Below are 25404 nucleotides of genomic sequence, written 5' to 3'. Positions count from 1 at the left end.
ATGATGGAAATGAGGGAACAGAAGTAGCGTAAGATGTGATGTATATGAGGGAGGAGAGAAGATATAGGTAAAAATTTATAGTAAGAGCGAGGGAGGAATTAATAGAGATTGGCATTTAGTATGATAGAAGTGAGAAGGAGAATCCAGGGAGACAGATAGGTGAGTGAAAAAATACATACAGATGTTTTTTAAAAGTAAAAATATAAGACTATACAACAAAACTTGAATATACTATTCAGATATTCCATTCCTCAATAAATTGTTGTGTGAACCCTGTTTAGATTCAAAGATGGTAGATGTGTGAGGGAGGGTGATAAAAAGAAAAGTCTCAATGGAAAATTGAATGATTACTTGTATTGACATCCCAAAATTTTCCCAGCTTCCCTTCTCCACCAACAGGTGGGGTTTTCTGAAGTTTGATGTTAGCTCCATCCAGTGGGGGAGCAGTTGAGTGGATGAGCCAATAACAAGGTGCCCTCACACCTTCTTCCAGTCTTCCCACCCATTGTGGCGGGCCCCTTCTGTCCCTGCGTCCTTCAGGTCTCACTGAGCTGGAGAGAGCCTGGTTTAATCTAGTGTCTCCAACCTGTGCTCCCCCTGAGGCACTGCCCCTAGTCTCTGGCTTTCCACAGGCTTGCCAGAACCAGACTGGGCCATGTGAACCTAGCTACAATCTGATGCACCTGGGCTTCAGCTTCCCCAGGCTCTGTCTTGCTGCAGTCCCAATATCTCAGTGATCCTTCAACTTGCAGGGGGTCAACCAGGGATGTGCTCACATGAAGAAGCAACCCTGTAAAGAGGCAACCAGATGGCATCCAGTAACATATCTAGCAGAAAGAACTCAGGTGCAACCAGACCTGCAGGTACCCCAATGTATCCCCAGGCTGTGGCTGGTGTCCCAAGATGGCGGCGGCTGGGTGTAACTAAACATGTGGGTAGTGTGAAAATGAACTTCCAGGCAGCAGTGGGCAGCAGATGGCTGCACTGTGCAGATGATCTGCAAGTTAACAGCGAGTAATTGGTGGGTGGATGTTGGGCCTGGGTATGTGAAAGGTGGGTGATAGGCAGGCAAGAGGTAGGCAGATGGGCAAATGGTGACTGATAGGTGGCGGTAAGAAAGCAATCTTCATTCAAAAGATGGGTGATCTCTGCATACAAATGGGGGGTAAGCAGCAGAGGATCATTGGGCAGTGACTGCGGCCTCACAGATAAACACTATTTTCTCTGCTTGAATTCTGAGTCAGGGAGCAACAAGTGAATGCAACCTTCCTCTAGTCCACTATTTTGGATCTGCACATATGGCTTATTTTAATCTGTCATTTGGCATCAAAGAAACAGTTCAGGGCTAAAATTAAATGGAGGAACTTTTATCAATTGGAAAAAGAAAGTCAGATCCATGGGTTCATTAGTGCTAATTAAAAGAAAAAGTAATATGGCCACAAAGAAAAACATTTATGTAGAGAAAATGACTCATAGCATGTGATATTTTTAAATTCCGATGTTCCCAGTCATCACATATGTAGTATATGGGAGAATATTGACATTGTTTAGTAGGCCATTTTCAAAACTGCATACTCATTCAGAAAGTACACTAAAACACAAAAATATTTAATGATAATCTTGTAAATATTGTTACCTTTGCATATATGTGAAACTGAAGTATATTTTTGTGTCAATATTTTTTAAATTATTCAATGTACTAAAGTGTCTTAAGATTTTTAAGACAGCTCTGTTGAAAATACAGAAACACTGAGTAGTTATTAAAGAAGTCCATGTTGATATGATTAACCTGAGATTTTGAAACTCAGGAAATTAAATACCATCTGGTTGTTCTAAATCAGGTTATGAGTTTAGATAACATATATGAAAAATTATTCATTAAAGAAAGAGTTTCTGTTGCAGCTCTCATCCATTTTTGATTCTTGACTTGAATATAAGAGGGAAATTGTGATGTTAGATTTAAAGGCTTTTCTTAATAAGACATATACTACATCAAAGTTAGGAATTAGTGGCAGGGCTCTATTGTGGCAAGTTATATACTCCAGATATTTCTGCACAGAAAAATACAGTGGGCTATTCCCTAAGGAAACAGTTCTTTTCACCACTTCTCTATGAAGATCACGTTTTGTCTTCTACACCTTTTGTCCACTTGGCCCTGTCAAGGCTTCCTTCTCCCCTCCATGAGCTCTTCTATCCAGTCTGTGTTCATCTCTGTCCACATGCCCCATGGACATCAGCAGTTCTCAGGTGCCTGCTCACACCAAATAGGAATTTCTCAGCCTGAAAATCTCCTCTCAGCTCTTTCCATGCCTCTTTCGGAAATGTTTGCTGTTTGCAGATTTTTGGTCTGTATACGTGACACTCCTGAGTAGAAACATTTGTTTCTCCAGATCTGAATGGCACAGATTTAACTTCTGTGCAAGACACTCCTGTGGCTTCAAGAAAAGAAGATTCACATGTTCATTTTAATGTGGACATTGAGTTCCAGAAGCATATTGAAAAGTTAACAAAGGTTTGTAATCATCAGTCACTGGCTTCTTAAGGACATGGTCCTCATCTGGGTTTGTGTACACAGTATACTTAATACAGGATCATACAAAGTAGGTCACATGATTATGTATATTGACTTGAAGAAAGTCAAATCAATGATTTCTTAGAAAATGGTTTAGCAATCATATTATCTAATAACATGATTTAATATTATTCGAGAGGAAAATTTCATTGTCTTTTATGACAAAAAGGGAACATTCTTCTCATACTACAGAGTTAAGGGATGCAAGTTCCTTAATAATTACCTCAGGTTCCCTTAAGAACCTAATAATTACTTTCAGTTACAGAGTCATTTATTTCTTTCATTAAGATGCTTTGGCTTGAAAGATAGTATAAGTGGCTGTTAGTTTGTAAGAATATGGGAGAGGACAAGCTGGGTATGGTGGCACATTCCTATAATGCCAGCAACTCTGAAGACTGAGAAAAGAGGATCCCGAGTTTGAGGACAGCTTCAGCCACTTAGCAAGCCCTGCCTCAAAGTAGAAAATAAGAAGGGCTGATGATGTGGCTCAATGGTAAAGTGCTCCTGAGTTCAATCACCATTACCAGAAACAAAAGAAAAAGAATATGGGAAAGGACAAAAACAAATTTTTAAAGCAGGTTACACTTCCAAATTGCACAGTTCTTAGGATTAAAAGCTTTTGGTTGCCTTTTGCCAAGTAGAATACCAGTTATTTAAGAAGACTTCAGAATCCTATTATCACCTGAGATTGTTTCTGAAAATTTCCTTCTCTGCAGGAAGCCTCTCTGCATCTTCAGCTTCTAACAACATTTGATATTTTACTTCTCAGATCTGCTGCTGTGGCCTCCTTTGTTCCTCCATTTGAAGACCTACCTTTCACTGTTTCCTTCAGGACAGTGGTTCTCAGGTGGCACCCAGGGCTGCAGCTGCAAAAGCAATCCCTGCAGGGTGGACAGTTTATCTGTTGGGCTTTGGGGACAGAACTGTGTAAATTTCTCAGTATCACTTGATTATCGAGGAGGGGTGGAACCGGCTTGCCGTTAGACCTTCCCTTCCAAAGCACCATCTTGATACAGAATTATGCAATTGTAGGATAAAATGGAAATAGTGATTGAGCTCTGAAGGGGGTGTTAGGACACAGGTATCATTTTACACTTGAACCAGCATGGAATTAGTATTTGAATTCTAAAACACCCCCCAAATTTGCCTTTTGTATTTTTGTTTCAGGAGAAAAAGAATGACACAAGCTATGATTATTTTTTTAAATTTTTAGGAACCCTTTTAAATTTCTAGTCTAATCCAGGTGCTTGTTGAAACCATTTCTATAGGTATCACTAATTCTTCAGTATCTTGTATTTCTCTTGTGGTGCTAAATATTTTATATTCTTCAGTCATGTAAGATTCCACCTGTGTACATAACTTACGTTCTCGAGTCAGTTGAGCTCAGGAAGTTTTGCAATACATCGTAGGTATAGATGATATAGGGAATGTCACTCAGACACAGTAGAAGAGTTTGAGGTGATAGCCACAATAAGTTATCAACAATCATGTCATCAGACTGTGTTTGGCACAGGTTACTTTGTGACATATGCAAACCTTTGCTTGTTCATATGCTTGTGGTGATCAGAGAAAAGTGACACATAAAAAATGTACGGTCTCTGGCTTATGTAGTTTGTTTTAATTCCTTAGGTGCAGCTATCTTCTTGGAATTCAAACACTACTAGCCTAAAAATAGGTTTACCAGCTCCTTGTGTTTTTCTTCCATGGAGATGGATGAGATTAAACCTGGGCCAATTGTAATAGAAGTGTAAGTGATACACATATAGGATTCATACTGTGTTAATTGTTACTAGTGCATGTTACTTCTTAGTCCCTCTTATCCAGAATGTGACATTGGAATAGATCAATCATCAAAGTACTTTAAACAATAGTCTTTCTGTTGTGTTTACAGATACAAGAAATCCACTGAATTTAAAAGAAAAATTAGTTACTGACCAAGAAACCACTTTATCTTCATCAACTTTATCTACATCAAACTTCGCATAAGGAATGATTCTGACATGGATAACCTGACAGTAGTGTAAATTTTACCACTCAGTAGAAACATCATAGCTCTGTGTAGCATGTTGACCCATTAGGCGGCAGAGAGTGAGTCATATCATAGGCCAGTGAGTCCTTTGCAAAGCAGTACCACAGAATTAAGTCCAACTGTCGTATAAGACTCCTTGGATACAGGTTTCTTGTACATTTTGAAACATGATTGTGCTTTTCTATAAGTTGTGCAATTAATAGTGTTTTCCAATTTACCACTGTTCCTACCCTGCTTCCTGGAACAGCACTGCTGTGGTAGGTATGCTCATCTTCCAACTTAATACAGCAATAAGAATGTGCTAGAGTTTACACATTTGCTCACTTTTGCTCAAATATGCTCTTTCATTTGAATTAACTTCAAACTTTGAATTGGGTACAGTACCAGACAATGCTTTGAAGGGAATTGGACCAGTTATGGTCTGTCTTATAGGCTGTTCCCTAGAGGTGACCTAAATTCACCCTGATCTGATAGTTCCGCTTAGAAATAGTGAGCCTTGGCCAGAGCAGTATCCCAAATGGGAGTGTTCCCCAGGTTGCATCTGTGATGTTTTCCAGATAACCATATTGTTTTTCTGAAATTGAGCATACTTTTAGTCATGTTGATTAGTTGTTCTTCTGCGTCACATTGCTATTCTTTCCAATAATGATTTTTGGGTTAAGATTGAAACCATGTCAGAATCATTGCAAATTTTTTCATGGGTTTATGTCTTCTAAATCATGTCATCTAAAAATAAGTGGGTCAGATGCTAATGAGACACTGCAGGAATGACTGCTGATTTTCTGACAGATTGTGAAACCTTAAAACCTGCATACCTCATCTTTAAAGTGATGAGTATGCAAAATCTGGAAAGATATTCTATTTTTCTTAACATAGGTTGATAGGATTCCATTTACTTCCTATTTAGATCTATTGACATTCATCCCTATGAAATTATGCAGGTCATTAGCCTATTATAATTGGATTGTTTGCAGTACTTTTGACTTCCTGATGAGACATAAATAAAACTTTCATAGTATGCGAGGTGGATATTTGATACTCAGTACATTAAGATTTGTGAGGGGCTTTTGTGGGTTAGATGTGGCACCCACATATTTTAACATTCACTCTTTAACATGAACAATGCACGAGAGGAATGCAGTGTCAATACTTGGCCTATTTTTCAACTAGTGTAAAGCCTAGTCATACCAGCCAATGTTTGCTTTTAAAACAAGTAACAGTTGTTTTAGCCCATGCACTTCAAGAGATCTAGTCTTTATTTTCAGTTGTCTACTAGGTCCATTCTGTTTACTAAATGAATGTTAATAAAAACCCTATGAGCCTGAAAGAATTCTCAACCAAATTTAGTTTTGTCTCTCATCTTGGTTGGGTTAATTTCAAATGCTAAAATAATTCCATCTACAATACTTCTAGGAAATGAAGAGTTTGCCTTAATAAAATGTTCATTCAACTAAAACTCTGGAGTTGTCAAATCTCCAGACTGTAGACTTCTCAAGGGACAAGAACGCCATCTTCTCCATGTCATCTAGACTTTTCAAGGTGCTTGGCAGCACTCTGTACCCTGTGGTACAGAACCTTTTTGTTTGATGTTGCTGAGGAGATCTACAAAATACTCCCTTCAAACCTACTATTAAAATGTGGCAAAACTGAAAAATTGTTCTCTTTTCTCATAGACCATAACACATGTATATGAGTAATAATTTATATAAAGAAGCATCTAGCATCCTTCACATAAGCATGGATTAAATGAACAAACGTATTTCTTCAGAATTAAAGAAGTTAAAATTGAACATTATAAAAAGCTTAGTTTTAATTCAGGCCTGCATGAAATGACAAAACAAACAAAAAAAAAGTGATTGTCTTGAAGCAGTTCACACAAAACACTCCATATCTCCCAAGTTATTTAAATTCACTTTCCATTGGGGGGGGCTAAAATGAGCTGCTGAATAATAACTATAACTGTAGTCATAATACTTTCAGGCTAAAACACTACTGCTTCACCAATGAAATAATCTTAGCAACTACACCCAGAAACAATGAGCAGAAGAGGAGTTCTGAAACACATCACCTTTGAGACAGAAATGTTTGATTGAAACAAGGGACAGTACTCTACACCATCTGCATATGGGCAGCTAGTTTGGGCTTTGCTACAGAAGTGCTACACTCAGATGGATGTAAGAGGAGGCAACTATGGGTGGGTTCAGAACTACTCAGATAAACTATATACAATGCTTTCCATCTTACTAACCGAATACCAAAAAAAAAAAAAAAAAAAAAAAAAAAAAGGCTTTAAAGGGAAAAATACTATTGTTTTGAATAAAAAAATAAATTTACCTTTCCTGTTTGATTATATTCCTACCTGTTTCACCTTTATTTAAATGTGATTTTTAAATTAGAAGTTACATTAGCCTGGTACAGTGGCACACACTTGTAATCAAAGGGGCTCCGGAGGTTGAGACAAGATCATGAGTTCAAAGCCAGCCTGAGCAAAAGCAAGGCCCTAAGCAACTCAGTGAGACCCTGTCCAAATAAAATACAAAATAGGACTGGGGATGTGCCTCTGGTTGAAAACCGGAGTTCAATCCCCCATACGAAAATAAATTAGAAATTATATTAACTGCAGCATTGCCTTATGTCCTTAGGAGGTTGAGATACGCTCAAAATTGGTGTTTGTGAATTAAATTTTATTTTTACATGGTTAAAAATGGAATATGCTATTACATGAAGTTTTCCTATTATATACAGCTGCTTCTGTTCTTGTTATTAAATGGAAGTCATGTAGATTGAATTCCTCCTGGAGGACTCATGAATTCCTTTTGAATTGAGTTATCTTCTTTCAGGGATTCTGTCTTTCTAAACTACTGTCTTCAGTAGTTTTAGGATAAACAGATTTTGTTTCACACTGAAGCTTTTGCTCCCTTTTCAGAATACTCTTAGTGAATTCAACAGAACAATGACATGTCATGCTCTAGGTTTCAATAATCCTATTACTTCCTAGGACTTAAAAGAATGGAAGAATGTAGCCTGGCAGTAAACAAAAGCACCAGCCTTTTACAATGTTAATTTCATCTAAATCTTTAAATGTGCTGTAAAAGTGACTATAATTTATAGTACAGCTCTGGAGAACTAGTTCTTAGAAGCATCGTTTTAAAGATAGTAGTTACAGGTTCAGGACTTTAAATATGGTACAATTCCAGATTCTGAGCCTTAATTGAGTTTTCAGAAAAGTAGCAGTGTTCAAATATTCATTGTAAAATAGTATCTAACAAAAAAAGGATTTAATTCAGCCCATAGTTGCTGATTGAAGACACATCAGAAGCCTTAGAGTTTCAATCATTCTTTCTCATAGGATTATACTCTTGTAATTTTTTTGGTCATATTTCTTGAAAATAAGTGGCAAGGTATGGGAAGGAGAAGAGACTGTACATTTTAAAAAAGAAATGCCCTTATTTTTTATAGACATGACGTATCACTTTGATTTTGCTGTTATACACCCTTAAAGCAATAATGGCAAATGCAGTAAAACTTCAGGTAGAACAATCCTTGCTGCTAATGTGAACTCATTCTCAGATAGGCAGTGAGGGTTGGAAAAAAAGGACATGAATGTGCTAAAAATAGAACCACAGACTTCTCAGGAGTAAAAGAAATCCCTTGTACAGTCCACAGGTGAACAAGGGCCAGTTTCCTCAACAGTGAGCAACAGGGAGTGTGCTGCCAAGTCACTGTCTTCACTTCTGACTCTGAGTTTACATGCTTTCCAAATGGCACAAGTCTCATGAAAATCCAATGAATCTACAGACACTTGAGGAATATTAATAAACATTTTTTTATTTACTATCACTACAAAGAACTTCAGCAAGAAGGAAATAAGTTTAGGAAATAAGTTGAGTGAACATTTGTAGCATAACAATCTGGGACCAGATATTAAGACAGAAACATCAAGCTTGTGAACATCATTGCTTTCTAGCAACTGGACTGTACTCAAAATAGGATAATGGAAATACATGTTCTTAAAGCATTTCCACAGGAAATGTTCATATTTTATGACTTTCTAAATCATTTAGCAATTATATATGCTACATTAACTAAAATACAGGTATTTCTTATTGCACACTTCAAAGCTGGAAGGCTACATTAGCTTAAGTGGTGATCATTATTTAAAAGAATGATAGTTTAGAATTTTTTGGCTCAAGAATGCAGACTGCAAAGGCAGCTTACTTCTAAAAATAAACCCTTAAGACTTTTGGATTTCAAAGCCAACAATCCCTTTACACAATGAAGAGTGCACAGTCCACATTCTGACTAAGTGTCAGAGGTCATGGTTACAGGCTGTTTTAAAGCCTGTGAACAGTCCTGGCTACTGCTCTGAGAGGCAGATGAAGGCTCATCTCTAGAGCCTGAAGGTGTCAAGTCTCTTGCAGCAGGTGATGGTGAGTAGTCTTGGGGACCATGGGTTGGGGGTGGTATTTGGGTACCAGGAATGAAGTACTCTCTCAGACCAAATGAACCTAAAGGTCTAAGTGGTGTGGGTCCTGGTAAAAATGCCCGAGGGTCAAGAGGCAGATTCCGTTTTCCAGGTGGAACACCTGGTGCACATTCTCTTAAGCATAGTGGTGGATGCACACCAGGACCTGGAAAATAAAAAGGAAGTTATGTAAATACCCACAAATGTATAAATGAGGATGATTTCAAGTATGTTAACATAGTTTCTCACTTCTCCCAAGCCTAGAAAATCAAGTGGTGACATCCTGCCTTGACAGAAGAGGCAAACTGAGCTTGAACAAATTTAGCTCACAGCCTATGGCCAACCAGCCATGAAGCAACACATGAAGGATTTAAGCATGGCTCTACTTCGCTCCAGGCTTGTCAATTTTGTATCCCCACCATATAATGGCAGAATTATTTCTACCTCAAAAGACCTCCATTATTATTTGGAAGTACTGTATACCATGACAAGAGGATAGATTATGAAATAAGAACTTCATTGCATCAAAGAAATTTTGATAAAAGAAAATGCTACTGTCTACTACTGTATCAATTAAAAATTCATGGTGTATTTCAGCATGGACCTTATACATGCCATCAGAATCAAGGTGCATGCCCTCCTGGAAAAGGCCTTCCACAGCCACCTAATTCAACTCAGCAACATTTATGAGGTCAGTGTTAAATCCTCCTTAAGACTTCTCCTCTCTGAATTTTCTCAAGGTGAGGAGGGTTTGACTTTTCCTTTTCTATATTCTGTAATCTATTGCATATGCTTCTATCATGGGTGGTTACGACTTCATGATGTAGGCTGTACATATCTGTGACATTGTCCGACTCATCCACTGCAGTACATAGTCACTGATTTCCAACAAACATCTGCACAAGTAATTTTTCTGGTTTTCCTGTACATAGCCGCTTTCCTTGTCTATGAGAGAGAGCTACTGCCTATCTCGGTATAAGATATTGTAGTGCCTGCCCCATGTTCCCTAAGAAACTGAAGGAAAAACCTAAAAAGTACTAAGTCACCTTTGTCCCTGCACTGTAAAGCCCAGAGATACCAACTGGTTTAGCAAGAAAAAGAAAGAAAAGATGAATATGATTTATAGGTCAATCAGTAGTGTTCAGATCATCATACCAAATGGTGGAGGTCCAAAAGGCCCACAGAGCTGAAGTGGCCGAGGAAGTGGCCCAGGAAGTGGCCGAGGTGGTGGTCCATATCGAACAGGTGGTGGTAGGGGCCCTCCCACAGGGGAGCCCATGAGAGATACCCCTGGGAAATAAGGGGGTCCTTTGGTAGCCATATTAACCTGTAATTTAAGATTTGAGAGCAGTTAGTTTTAAAATTCCTGTATATTAAGTCAAAGTACCAACCAGGTAAATGCCAAAACCCAGGACAGGCACCTGTCCAGAGAGCACCATCAGTGCAACAAAACTCTACCACTCCCACACGTTCCCATCGACCGACAGCTGACAGAGGTTAGAAGGATGCTGTAAGAGCGAGCAGCGTGTTACCGATTATATCCGCATGGGAAAGGGAAAGGCAAGAAGACTGGCAGAAGGTATTGACAGGTGATTTCTGACCAGTACGCCATGCTCTATACACTACAGCCGATTTCAAAGGGAGCCCCTCCCCCACCACAGTTCTTTCATCACAATAGCTGAAGACTTGCATATTAAGAAGGTACAGAACATAATGGAAACTCCATTCTCTATGCATCCAATAACAGCTATTATTCAGAGTATCTTCAGCAAGCCTTTCATATATCATTCAAATTCCCAGAACATTTAGTGTCTTATTTTAACTAAGTGGGAACTGAGACAAATTTGCTGAAGGTCTCAGTGCATGTAAAAGGCCTGGCATGAACTCAATCCCAGGTTTGCCTCTAAGCTATGCTCTTCCCACCTCTACTCCTCTCTATCAAAGGGTCTCTACTCTCTTTAAAGTCTTCAACTGAGAAGGGGTTTGGGGTCTTATCTAAGGTGCCATTAGATAAAAAGATTTCTCAAAAAATGTATATTCCTGGTATAGACATACAAGAACTCCAAGTGTTTTCGAACACGATACTATATACACAAATTAGAAAGACCAAGCTTTCATATTTACTTTCATTTACAGTACACCATATGAGATAATGACTATTTCCTAGGAGAAGTGGGTTGGAAACTAAGCAATTAAATTTGTATTTTAATACAGAGCAGCTGAAGACCTACCAGATATAACAGCTACACAAGTTACTAAAGAATGCACTCATGTGAACAAATGAATCTATTGCTTGGGACTGGCTCAACAGGTCATTTCACATTATCATTATTCACTGAAACACTATTTCACTTCTAGAAAATTACCCATCTAATTTAAATCACTCAAAATCAGGTTTGCCTCCTACTGTACAAATGGAGAAACTCCTAAACACCACACTCCCAAGGATAATAATGATGAATTATGTAATGTATAATGAATTTACTTTGGTTAGTACATTCAACACAAAATACAATGTGAAGTTGGAGTGATGACTTTTCACATTCTGACGTTAATGATGGTTACACACACTTCAGCAACACTCCCAAGTTAAGGAGAAAAGTACGTTCAGTATTGCATGCAGTTTAAGGCAAACAAGGTCAATGCCATGCTCCTCATATCCTTCCCAGAAATACACAGAATAGAAGCCCCATTCAGTCCTCAACCTCTAAGTACTTACTGCTATTGGATGCTCAGCCAAAGAAGTAACAGTGGGAACTGTTCATGGGGAACTGTTCATGGGTTCATGGGGAATGGTTTGCTTTTCAAAAATCAAATGCGGAAGCACAAGGAGAACACAAACAGGGATGATGTAAAGAGCAAGTGCTGTAGGAAAGCTAATGTTCCTGCATGACCTCATGATTCACAATGCCTGCAGAATTTACCTTGTCCTCATTCATCACCATGGCTGAAGAGGAGCTCCTGGAGCTGCTGTTCACGGGAGCTGGACCATGTCCCGGGTCTGTTTGAGGTCAGAGGATGAATTTAGAATCATTCCAACGTGAAAAGAATAAATATCCTGCATCCACAATCCTAGAGTCTTTGAAATGATTTGGAACCTTACCAGAGGCAAAGCGTTTCCCAGATGCTTCAGAAGACCATCGGGGATGAGGAAAAGTTCCATCCATTGACCCTTGGGAAAGAAAGAACAGAGTCCTTGCATGTATTTTGCAGAAGATGGAAACCAACTGTGGGCAGGTCAGGGTTCAACAATAACTAGAAAGCAACATTAAAGACTGGTTGCCCAATATATAAGTCACAATTTATGCAGAGACTTAAGTAAGTAAAAAAGAAATGCCTTGGATTGAAGGACCAGCAGGAAACCTGCACATTAAAAGTACTGGTCCTGAATTTCAAGCTATAGACTTGACGTGTGTAGGCTGGCTTTTCTTCACTCTGTGTAACCTGACTTCCAATCTTACCAATACTATAGACATATTTAAAATTGGAAATAAGACTCAGTATTTTCACATTATTATAATGACAATGGAAATATAACACTACATAGAGTTTTAAGGCTACTTTTAGAATACTTGAAAAAGAAATACCATAGAGAGGAAATTTAAAGATAAAGGCTTACCCTTCACAGTGTAAAATTCTAAAGAAAAAAATAATAATACAGGGACCTCCAGGAATAAAAACGTCTCTATTCTACAGCAGAGTTTACAGCACACTATTTATCCAATAAGACAAAATAAGAAATTTTCTTCTATATATATACAGGCCCACATTCTATAATGTTTTCAATAGAATACTCAAAAGAGGGGAATAAAAACCCTTGAAACAGTTTATTGAAAGCAACATGTGAATGCTCACCAAATTCACTTCTACCCATATCTCTTCCATTCAGAGTAGCAGAGACAGGTCTCCCAGCTGGCTCTGCTGTCAATGAAGGGGAACGTTCTCCAGCACTCACAGGGGATGGGCCAAAACACCCATTCTGGCTCAGTGGACCTAAGGACAACAATGCCTTGTTCCCACTTAAAAGCAGCCTTTACACTGCCCACCCTTTAGCAAGTCATTCAGATTATTTCATAACCATTACACACAGAAATAAAAAGAAATTTACATACATTCTACACCAAGAAATAGTCTACCTCCCCTTACAAAGTGCTCCCTACCTCTCCGGGGAGGGTTTTGTGTATTTGGTCTTCCCGCCATTGGTCTTATAATCACAGGTTCATCTTGCCGCATTGCCATCCTATGGGTCATTTCCAATAATCTTGAATATTGAGAAAGAATGGACTTAAATGTGAAACAGTAATCTACTCCTTCTTAGATACCATCCAGCATAGTCTTAAAACACTATAAAACATACAGGAAGGTATCAAAATCACATACTTGTGTCTCAAATTAGCAGCTTCCCTTCTCTCTTCAGCTATAGCTCTTTCTGCAGCACGAGCTTTGAGCTATTAGAGAAAGAAATATTCAAATTCGGTTGTGTAGGCTATACACAAAATAAGAAAAGGGGAGAAAAGTCTTACCCAGTTATCATGAGCTTTCTTCTCATGAGCGGCAATCTGAAAAAGACAACACATTAAAAAAAAATGTTTAGGGACTCATTATACTAGCTAAAATGGTCTGTATTATATATCAAAAAATTCTGCAACTACACAACAGTATTAATCACTACCTGAATCTTAAATGAGCGCTCTGCTTTCTGTATTTCTTCCTCCATTTCTTCAATTCTGCGCCTAAAAATTATACTTGGTTTTATTAGTCAAAACAATTGAATAAAATCTGAAACAATCTGGCCATGTTCCCTTTACTCTGTCAGCTATACTTTTAGACTTCATCATACATAAAAAACACACTTTATCTAGTTATACCATTCATGTGAGATCAAAATTAACATTAGACCCAGTTGCAATGGCACACACCTGTAATCCCAGTGACTTGGGAGACTGAGGCAGGAGGATCACAAGTTTGAGGCCAGCCTCAGCAATTTAGTGAGAATCTAGGCAACTTAGACCCTGTCTCAAAGTAAAAAAAGGTCTGGAGATATAGCTCAGTGGTTAAGCATCCCTGGGTCCAATCCCCAGGATCAATCAATCAATCAATAAATAACTATATAAAACCTAATACTATCTAATTGCTTCCTAACTTAACTGCGAGAGATTCTGAATTGATAAATTATAATTTCCTTAACTGTTCATCAATGTGTTCTCAAATAATTTTGCTAGGCATATCTTCTTCCTTAAAACTTTTCTTTTTTAAAATTATATCCATAGATTTCACAGCTCTATCAAATGGCACATTAATGGTTTTAAAACGTCACATAGCAAACTGCTTTCTTAAAGAATTACTCCAACATACAAAACCCTCAGAACTGTTTGCATGAACTAAGTTCCCATATGGTCTTGCCACCATTTGGGTATAAGTCAATTTTTGTTAACATTTTTCATTTCTTCAGTTGAAATTTATTTTTCTTCTGTGTGAATTGAATGTATTCATATCCTCTCATTACTTCTACTTCTGTGCTCTTTTCTTCTACATCATGTCAAATCAGATTCGAAAGAAAGCTAACACTAGAGTTCATTAGACATTGAACTCACCTGTAAGTTTTAACTTCCTGTGCCGCCAAAACTGCCTTTTCCTCTGCAGCTGACAGCCGCTTTGCTCTTTCTTGTCTCTCATACTCTTCTCGACTCAGTTTCCTAAAAATAAAAGAAGTTTTCAAGTCAAACTTTCTCTTTTCCCCTACAGTGTGTATGACTGCTCTATTCAAATGTCACTTCCCACCCTTCTCTAAAATGCTTAGGATTATAAAATAGGAAGGAATTCAAACCTGCAATTTAGGAAATCAAAACTGGCAAATCACTTACATTTTCTAACTTCTGCTCTTAATTCTCTAATTACCAGTAAATAAAACAAATGTAAAAACAATATGTGTCCCAAGGGCTAGCCTCCTAGGCTCAAGATGATGAAAACTCACTTTACTTCTAAGTGGAAAGTCAGGACTGATCAACCTAACACAAACATATCAGGATAAAGCAGGGGAGAATTCTTTGTCATTTCTGCCATGGCTAAGTACATCTTTGCATGCAGAATTTGTTTCCCAATCCAAGACTGGTGCCAAGATAGAGTCAGTCAGAGAGAAAGCATTTCTGAACATGTCTTCTAACCATACAATTCACCACAGAACATTTTCACACTTCAGACACCAATTTCAAAAGAACTGTGATTAAGCAAAAAGGCAAATCTGAGTTGTGACAATGTCTTTCAACCTGAAAAAGAATCCACACTGACCCATAATCAGGATATTATCTACTGACAACAAGTTTTAACTTTGATCATGAAAATCAAGACATTCATCTACTATAACAAAGGCAGACACACTTAACGGTTTAAATACTTCCTGCTCTCCTTTCACTGCTTGAGCCATAGTTCCAATTCAAAAGATAAGTAACTTGAAGCTTAATTTTCCATGAATCAGAAGGAAAATTAGAAGAATTATAGTAACCAAATAGAAAAGGGGGTTATGTAGTCTTTTATAACTGCTCATTTAATTCTTCAGCAAATATTTTGAGTGTCTGTAATATACTAGTTACCTTGTAAAATGCTGAAGAAGAAAGGAGCTCACTGTTTAAGATATAAATGATGACTCCGCTGGGATTGTGGCTCAGTGCTAAAGTGCTTGCCTAGCATGTGTGAGGTATTGGACTCGATTGTCAGCACCACATACAGAGAAATGAATAAAATAAAGGTCCATCGACATTTTAAAGGGAAACAAATATAAATGATGACTAAAGGAATACAATACCTTCCCCCTGACTCTGCCTTAAGAAGGAATGTGGAAAAACTGAGTCTTGAGGAAGAGGAGAGAGAATTTTGTCTCCAATGATCAATGAACTAGCCTGAGAGCACTAAGAACAATCAAACCACCTTGAGGAGAATACACAGAATGTGTTTGAAGGGATCAGAGTTGATAAGGCAGGGAAGATATGTGTATGTGGCCAAGATGCATTAGAAAAAGGAATCTCACACACACAATTAAGGCTGGCATTAAGGAATCACTGTGACTTTACATAGTATGGGAAGTAAAGCCAAGATTATGAATTTCATCAAAGGAATAGAAACTCCAAAACTAAAAATTAGTTGGATGTGGTGGCCTACCTATAATCCCAAATACTTGGGAGGCAGATGCAGAAGGATCAGATTGAAGATAGCTTGGAAAACACAGTGAAACCCTGTCCTTTATAACAAGAGCAAGGAAGCGGGGGATATAGCCAATAGTAGAGCACACGCTCAACATTCTGGTTTGAGCTTGTGGTTCCCACAAAAAAAATGAACACCTGAAAAAGGCTGGGGTTGTGCTTCAGTGCTACAGTGCTTGTCTCACCATGTGGGACACTGGGTTCCATCCTCAACACCACATGAAATAAATAAACAAAATCAAGGTATTGTGTCCATCTACAACTATAACAGTATTTTTTTTAAAAAACCTGAAATATGGTAACTGAAATTAATAACTCATTAATGAATGATTTTAGGAACAGACTTGAGAAGTAAAGTAAATCTTAGCACTTTTAACTAGGTCAGAAGTAAATATCCAGAATGAAGCAAATTCAGAATGTGGAAGGCAGGGGAAATCAACTTCTAACATGTTTTACTGAAATGAGAAGAGAGAATGAGGTAAAATTAACATTTAGAAAAAGACTCCAAAATTCAAGAGATGGTTAGTGGCCCTGAGTTGCATAAATGCAAGAGGTAAGGGGGTGTGGGGAGGACTACACCTAGGCACTCCCTGATACAACTGTTAAAAAGCCAGAGAGAAATGACTACAGGAACTAGGGCAGGGGTGAGACATTTGACAAAGGAAACAACAATGATAATGGACTCCTTAAAGAAAAATTTTAAAACTCAAGATAATTAATTGGCTAGCTTGAAAGTGCTAAACTAAGTAACAGTCAAAATTCAGCAACCAGAAGATCCTTTAAAAATGGAAACTGGTTTTAACTCTGAGCAGGAAGCTTAGAATGTCTACCTACTATAATACACATTATAAAAGTAGCAATATTTAATGGATAAAAATGCTATTCTCTGTTTATCCTTATACTACACTCTGATACACTCATCAAACCTATCACTAAAGGACAATGTTCAAACAGAAAGAAAGTAATTTCAAAGGAGAGACCAATAATGTAGGATGAACAACTACAGAAACTGTAAATATGTGCATAAACTGAATGCATGGTGAATGAATGTCTTGTGGCGTTTGCTGTATATGAAGTGCTCACATCCATTACCACGACAGTATCTAATCTAATCCAGGAGCTACTTAAAGCACAGAAATAAGTAAATCTTTTATTCTATGTCGGGTTTCTATGAAGTTCGGGACATATAGCATGGCCTTTAAATTATAAGAAGATGAATATAACAATCTGTGATTACACCAAGCTTACACAGGGGATGACCAAAACAATTAAAAATATTTAAACTATTCAAAAGATACAAGAAAGAAAAAACAGGTCATGAAATAGAAAGCTAATTTTTCAAAACTTCAGGCACATATTGACACGGATGGACTAGTATTTTAGAAAGTCCACTCAAGCGGTTCTAAAGAAAATTAATCAGAATTTGAAGACGTTATAAAAAGATGCAGGATGAAGACAGGTGATCAGTTAGGTAGTAACAGAAGAGATGACCCAGGCATGAACTAACAGTGCCTGGGGATGAGTAACAGAATACAAACCACAGAGCGGGACTGAATGGATTTTGCAGGAATTGAAGAAAGGAGTGCTACATTCGACAGCATCACAAAGAAAATCAACTGCCATTTAGGTCATTCAGATTACTAGTAAGGACAGAGAAAAAAGATGTTCTTTAAAAAAAAACAAGTGATGAAACAAGAAATGTTTCTCTGAAGCCGGCCAAGCATCTAAAACAAAATTTTGAGATTCTAAACAGGTTGCTTGGAGAGAATTAGAAAAGTTAAGGGTAAGGTTTCAATGTTTAATGGCATTAGGCAGTAGAAGTCAAAAACACCTAAAAAGAGGTAGGTCTGTAAGGTCTGTCTTTGCTTCATAAGACAAAGACTGCTACATATATGATGAAGAATAAAATACAGTAGCAAATACAAAATCTGACACAAACAACCTATTATTAGAGAATTCAAATATTTTTGTGGATAAAAACTTCAAATGAACTGCCAAATTGTATCTTTCCAAAGGAAACTAGCTCAGTGACATGTATATTTCAGAAGATTAATATATAAATAAATACTAAAAACGAGCACTTCTGTAATCAGAACTGCTAAGGTCCTGTCACAGTTCAATTGTTTAGTGTGAACAGCTGAGATATTCGAGTCCAAAACTTACTTCAATAATACCTTCAGTAAGTAAATTTTATTTCTTTTAGAATTTTTATTCTGAAAAATGCCATCCAAATCACTCAGGATTTTAAAGGTCAACAGTTAGAGAAATAAGTTCAAAACATATTAGAATCACATGACTGATCACAAGGAAAGGAAACTGAAATAATGGTGGGATCTTAGGAAGCATCTGGATCTTCAACAGACAGGTATTTCCACATCAGTAACTGTTAGTACCAGTTAGCCACTCCCGCTTCATAGGAAGCTGACAATTGGTTAGATGGAAAGAAAATGCGAGTAATGGGACACAAACCACAAAGGAAACAAATCTCCATTAATTACAACCGAGAGAAACTGTAAATATTCTTTCAAAAAGATAAAATTATCTGTACGAGGCCACAGAGTGATAGCAATAACAAACCTGCGCAGAGCCATCTCCTCCTGCTGGTACAGTTCATTTAAAATCTCCACTTTCTGACTCAGAGTTTTGCACTCATCTTGCAGCCCAGCTTTAGCGGATTGGAGTGAATTGCGGTCATCTTCTAATTTCTTTATTTGGTCTGTTAAAAGACAAAACAACTGATCTCTATATGTGTACGAGGACTTGAGAATTTGTTTGAGGGGGCAGTGCTGAGAAAAATGAGAAACAAGAGAGTAAAAAGCCATTCCTTATCTTTCCACAAGAGTTTGAGACTTCCCAGCATATGGCAATTTCATCTCCAGAAGAACCCACCTTCTAGGTTACACTTTGCAGACATCGAGGTTCTGAGCTTCAGTTGTAAAAGTTTTAGATCCTCTTCAACTACTGATATTGCAGCTTGTGTCTAAAAATTACAGAAGAGAGACATACTCTTAAAAGTGAGGCACAGGAAGCATTCACAGGCACTGTGGGACTCTCACAAGGAACTATACCCGAGAGACGTCCATCAGCTGCTTCATTCGAATTTTCACCTTCACACTCTGGTCACCTGAAAAACAAAAGATGTTAACTGCTTTTCATTTCCTTGCTTTTTAACTTGATATTCTCCCAATATCCCCAAACTAAACAATGACCATGTTCAAACACTGAAAGGAAAAAATCAATTGAATGATTGAACGACTGAGTCAATTAAGTAAATTCATTGACTCTTAAGAGAATTGCAAGCTTAGATTTAAGAAAAAAAAAATGAATTCCTAGTTTGTGTAATAAAAATGTGATCTGTGCTACTCTTGTAAGATAAAAGCCTTTCTTCTCGCACAGATCTGTCTCCTCCTGCACAAGTGTCTTATTTAGAAAGATTCAATCCTCTAGTTTATCCTTCAATCTACCAACAGGTGTGGTATAAAACACACTATGCAAGCTATATCCAACATAGGAGAGAACATCTGGAAATATTTTCCACATCAGTAAACACTGCTACCCCTCCCTCCAGCTTCCTTATAGCCTCTAGCCTCTGTTCTCACAGCCTTAGTTTAAGGCGACAACCACCTCACTACTCTTTAAAACTGCCATGGGCCTTAAAACCATAGAGCTATAGAGATGATCAGTATCAGAATCAAATACCACCTGCATAAAGTTGAGAAACAAGTGTCTGTTACTGTACAATGTTCAATACTCAGAGGTTGAAGACATGACTATTGCTCTGCACTGTACTTACCTAGTTCTCAATGGGAACTTCACAGGCCTATTCTTCACATGCCTATTGCTACACTACACCCCAGCAACCCACCTCTGCCAATGCAACAGATGTTTCTACAGATCCAGGGAGATGCACCTACAATTCTGCACAGAGCTTAAGAAGAAATTCAGTCAGCTGAGAAGTGGCATCTGTGTACTTAAAGACAGGAAGGCAAACAAGAATTCAAACTCCCTAAGACCAATCTTACCTCCTACTTCTCCATTGGCTAGTTCATCTGACTTACCTCCTCCTTTATTTTGACCCTCACGTTCGAATTCAAGCTCTATCCGATTCAGCTGTGTAATATAATTAGTCAAAGCCTAGAAAAGAAGTAAAAGGTTGGAAAAGTCTCTCAATTTTAATTCGGAAGCTTTCAGGAGAATTCCTGAGACCAAGCATGTATTTGGAGAATAAACTTACATTAATATTATCATCTTTGTGAGTAAGAGCTACTTCTATATCTTTCTGGGACTTCTCAAATGATTTTATTTGCTCACTGAGCTCAGCATGTGATTTACTCCAGTCTTGGATTTCCTGCTGCAACTGAAAAGTCAAAACACGTGAATTCCTATGGGTTAGGGTGGGTTTTGCCCTGGAGACACCAGGACAACTAGATTTAGACAGGGAAATAGAAAGCAATACCTCCTTGGTAGCCTGTCACTAAGGGCTGAGACCTCAGTTAAGAAAGAGGGAAGAGTGGCCCCAACCCTCAGAGCTGCAGTAAGAACGTCAGAGCTATCAAGGAAGTTGACCCTGTTGATTGCATTCCCCAGAAAATTACTGCCAATTCAAATCACTTCCTTCCAGTAATAATGGATGGGCATATATGACTGGCTCCTGAATTCAGACTCCTTATCATATAACCTTCCCTTGGCCCGTGAAGAAGTAACGACTCAAAAAAGGGTTTTAAAATACTTACTTTACTGCACGAAGAAGTTTTTTTGAGGCTATCAAGTTAATAACTGATTGATGTTTGATAAGAAAAGACCAACACTCTAAGGACTGAAATAAGCTGTACAGAATAGAAAATTCCAAACACATGGAGAACACATATATGCACTCCATTTGGGGAGAAAGGTTTAAATTTGCACATCTAAGAAAAGGTCTTGCATGAATAATTCCTTACCTTAGAAACAAATCCAAGATACAAGGTAATAATATTCACTTCCCTAGCTTACATTATGGATGACATCAATTTTTCTTTACCTGTTCTTTCTTCTTCTTAAGTCTGGCATTTTCTTCCTGAACCCGATGGTATTCACACTTCACCTTGTATTCACTAAGCTTAGCTTCATTAAGAGAAACTAGAACCTAATGCAAAACACAACAGTTAGTGAATTGATTCCACAGAACAAAACAAAGTAACACTTTCCCAAACCAGACATCATGTAGTTCTCATTTGTTGCACATTTTAGCACACCTTAAATTTTTGGTCTTCAACCAAACTAATATGTTGTATTAATCCTGTAGCAGGTGTTGGCAAGTTTACCTGTGAAAATTCTGAAGCATTCATTGAAATAACAGCCTTTAACTTCTCTACAGAGTTCTTCTTTTCTATTATCTGCCAGGTGAAAAGAGAACACAAAATATGCATGAAGATTTCAGTAGAAATACTGATAGAAATATATATAGATGCTAAAAAAGATAAACAAGAAAAAATGTATTTCAGCCCACCCCCTTACATTTCAGGTAACCAGACTAAAAGGTCAAAGTACAGAAAATGAAAACAACTAAAAATTTTAAACGTACAGAAAATTAGTTACTCTTTTAAGTACACCAGTTCAAATTAGGAATTTTTTTCTACTGATGGAGAAAAAATGATTTCCCAAGATCATGTTAAAGCTCTCTTGCCTGAAGTAAAAATGATAGAATCTAAGGGAGAATAGACAAATCTCACATACAGAAGAATTCCAAAAAACTATAAAGATGTTTGCTCCTCCAGGAAGTGGAACAGAACTCTTCACTCTTTGCAGTGCCTGGGATTGAATCCTGGGCCTTCTGCATGCTAGGCAAGTGTTCTACCATGAGCTGTATCCTTAGCCCTTAACTCTTCATACTTTCAATATGGACTGTACATAGTAACTTCCAAAGAACAGGCAAGGGATTGGAAGAATCCCAGTGGAGAAATCTGGTGAACACTACCTCAGCTAGGTGATCAAGCTTACCTGGGGGTGGGATATTTCAGAACACTCTCGACTATCTTTGCAACTTTTATGTAATTATAGAACTATTCTAAAGTAAAAAAGTATTTAAAAATAGGATGCTGTAAAACAAAACAATATACAAACACTCTTCGATGGGGCAATAGTTCCTGCATGTTTCAGAGGACAGAGCAAAGCAATATGAAAATTATCCAGGATTGAAGACACAAATATAAAAATAATTTGTTGGATCAGTACTGAAAAGTTCCACTAAATGGACAGAAGCGGGTTCAACTTCCCTGACTTCTAGTCTGACTTTACTTAACACCACGGGGAAAGTCCAACTTAACCCATTTTACAAAATACTTCAAAAGCCAAAGCACATTAACACTTAGCCACCAAAACTCTTACCAAGTCCTCATTGTTGACATTCTGTTCTCTCTCAGATTCTAATACAACATGAAGGCTTTTAGCTCTGTCCTCAAGGATCTCATTACTTTCTTCAAGTAGCTTGATTTTGTCCTAGGAAAACAGATGTCAAGATTAATAGTTACTCATTACATGACTTTTGAGTTTAGAATGTAACTCCCATAAAACAAGGGATTTGTACCTTGTATTTCATTGCTGCATTGGAGAGGACCATATTTTGTTTTTTGGTTTCTTGGACATGTTTCTTTGATTCATTGATCTATGTAAAATAAAGTATTCACAATTAAAAGATACATGTTATAGTCTTTCTAAAACTTACTTCCAGGTAAGTGACCCCTTCCAGAATGAAACAAATGTTTAAAAATGATCTTAAAAATATCTCAACTCAAAACATGTGGAAATGATTCAAGCTGGAATCAAGGGGGAAATAAACTAGAAAAATAATTCTACCTTCTGTTCAAAATTTGACACTTTTTGCACTAGTTCTTCATTTTCTTTCTTCATGTTCTTTACCTTTTCAGAAATTTGCTGTTCAGTAACTAAAAGGGGGGGGGGGTTCAGATTATTACAATCGCTAAATGAAATTCAATTAAATCGACCGAAAGCAAAGACATGTTACCTGGTATGATGACGAAATACTTCTTTGCATAACTATTATGCCCTTAAAAAGCAATCTATAGTTAACAGCAATAAGGGTGTAAAACACTCTTAAAATTTAAGAAAAATATAAGAACGATGATATTTCAATTGAAGCTCATTTCAAAGATGGGAAATACAGTAAAATGTAGTTTGATATTCCTCACTTCTTTCTTTTTCCCCTTCTTCTTCCCCTCACTTCTTAAAACACTTTCTTTTCAGAAAATAGAATCATTTAAAATTTATGTAAATTTTTGGAAACGAAAAACAAAATGAAAGCATACTGACTCACATTACCATTCTTTATTCGAATCAATGATTGAATGTATGATTAAATCATTAGCTCAAAATACTGTTCAAATGTACAACATCTGCATTACATCAATATTCAAAGTGAATATGCCCCAATTAAAACTAATCATCTTCTTCCCACTATTTGTTCTTCCTCATCTCCTATCTCAGTTGGTACCACCAACATCTGCTCTATAATCCAAGTTAGCAACCTAGGAATAGTAAAATTTTTAGGAGTAAAAAAATAAGAAACATCAAATATCACTATCGACTTCTAACATATATAAAACACACATCAAACACAAATAGAAAGGGTTAATAAGTTACAGAAGAAGGCTAAAAATTTACCTTGATATATTGTTTCTTTGACCTAAAAGAGAGAGAAATAAAGATTAAATTTGATGTCATGCATCTGCTTAAAAGAAACAGAATCAAAAATAAATGAGAATATACTAACTGTCTGGTTCTGGATTAAAAAATATGTAAAGGAGAACAAGCATTTCACTAGCCTCTGTCATATAAAAATACTAAGGTATGTATCTTATGCTACAGTGAATGTATATCTATTCCAATCTTAACGACTTGAGAACCTACCTGTAATAATAGAAATGGCTACTATTTTCAGAAAAGTACACTAATGCTTCACTTACTCAAAATTGTTTATTTGATAATCTAAACAGCCAGGATACAGTCTAGGAACAATGACTGTTCAAAGAACTCTGAGGAAACAAAATTAAAAATCTACCACTTGTTTATTTTCTTAGATGTCGATGGACCTTTATTTTATTCATCTCTTTATATGTGGTGCTGAGAATCGAACCCAGTGCCTCACACAGGCTCAGCAAGGGCTTCTATCACTGAGCCACAAACCCACCACCGACATGTGCTGCTTTCACTCACCAAAAAACATCTTAGAACTCCAATTTCAATTTGGCTATTGGCTGAACTTAGAAATAATCTAAGAGGCTACATCACCTATTTCTTCAAACCACTAAAAATAGTGGTATAATTCTTAGAAAAAAAAAATAGATTGCTAGAAGAAATATGCAAGCAACAAGAGAAATGACAGTTAACATCTTCTGGAAAAACCAAAACCTGAATCATTTCCCAAAGACGGCAATGAACTGTCACATAATAAAACCTAAGCAATAATTCTTTTTAAAACTTCACTAAATTTCTTTGTAAATTAGCACATATTCCTCCTTTTCAACGGCATAAATGGTGATGGGATACTCAGATGTATCCACAGATCATCTATGGTATCTTGCTAATACTGTAGATCCTAAAATACCACTTAGAATGATCTTGTTATAGGAAAATACATTCAGAAAACTCCAACATAGAAAGAAATGGAAATTTCTCTAATGTCACATGCTTACTAATCAGAGAGTAAGCTTTCACCCAAAATGACAGTAGGGGAAAATGGGAAGTAGCAAAAAGCAGGCATCTAAGGTAGGGACCAAAACTCCAAAGTCAAATGCTGAGACTGAGGAGCAGCAGCTAAGACCCAGATCCTACCTAACCTAGTGAAAATAGAAACAGGTGCCAGGGTTCTTGAAAGAACCAAGAGAGAAATATAAAACCTTTTCATTTTTCCCTTTTCTCTTTACCTTTCTATCCTCCTTTTTCCTTTTAGCTGAGAACAAGTTCAATGAGATTAGAAAAGTCCTCACAGGAATCCATGCAAAGGATTCTTCTTTTTAAGAAGGCATTTCTTTTTAAGTGCTTTTATACTCAATTGTACAAGGAGAGGAAACTTGTATTAAGAATGGAATGTCCGATATGATCAAATAATCAGAAAAGGAATACTAAGATTTGGAAAGATTTATGG

The 25404-nt window shown here is 37.2% G+C and overlaps 2 protein-coding genes across 2 annotated transcripts in view; both read right to left on the bottom strand.

The window, feature by feature from the left end:
* The window catches only part of LOC306641532 (transport and Golgi organization protein 1 homolog), a 220987-nt gene that overhangs the window by 116907 nt on the left and 78676 nt on the right, over positions 1-25404 (bottom strand). The window contains exons 4-13 of the mRNA XM_079106650.1: positions 23097-23185; positions 22828-22905; positions 22629-22739; positions 21566-21637; positions 21283-21387; positions 20497-20619; positions 20285-20396; positions 19331-19386; positions 19152-19242; positions 18840-18978 (exon numbers count right to left, since the gene is read on the bottom strand). Of these exons, the coding sequence (XP_078962776.1) occupies positions 18840-18978; positions 19152-19242; positions 19331-19386; positions 20285-20396; positions 20497-20619; positions 21283-21387; positions 21566-21637; positions 22629-22739; positions 22828-22905; positions 23097-23185 (976 nt within the window). The remainder of the gene's footprint in view (positions 1-18839; positions 18979-19151; positions 19243-19330; positions 19387-20284; positions 20397-20496; positions 20620-21282; positions 21388-21565; positions 21638-22628; positions 22740-22827; positions 22906-23096; positions 23186-25404) is intronic.
* Positions 8063-15490, bottom strand: LOC306641408 (transport and Golgi organization protein 1 homolog; the record flags this gene model as incomplete). The annotated part of the gene is made up of 9 exons (XM_079106469.1): positions 8063-9232; positions 10222-10393; positions 11991-12067; positions 12170-12238; positions 13227-13350; positions 13590-13625; positions 13739-13799; positions 14661-14762; positions 15450-15490. The coding sequence occupies 9 exons, from the start codon at positions 15488-15490 to the stop codon at positions 8904-8906; spliced, it is 1011 nt and encodes a 336-aa protein (XP_078962595.1). The 3' UTR covers positions 8063-8903.

This window comes from Sciurus vulgaris (assembly GCF_902686455.1).
Source record: "Sciurus vulgaris genome assembly, chromosome: 12".
NCBI classification, from domain to species: Eukaryota; Metazoa; Chordata; class Mammalia; order Rodentia; family Sciuridae; genus Sciurus; species Sciurus vulgaris.
Note: the sequence above shows the minus strand (reverse complement) of the source record. Positions and strands in the feature narration are given on the sequence as shown.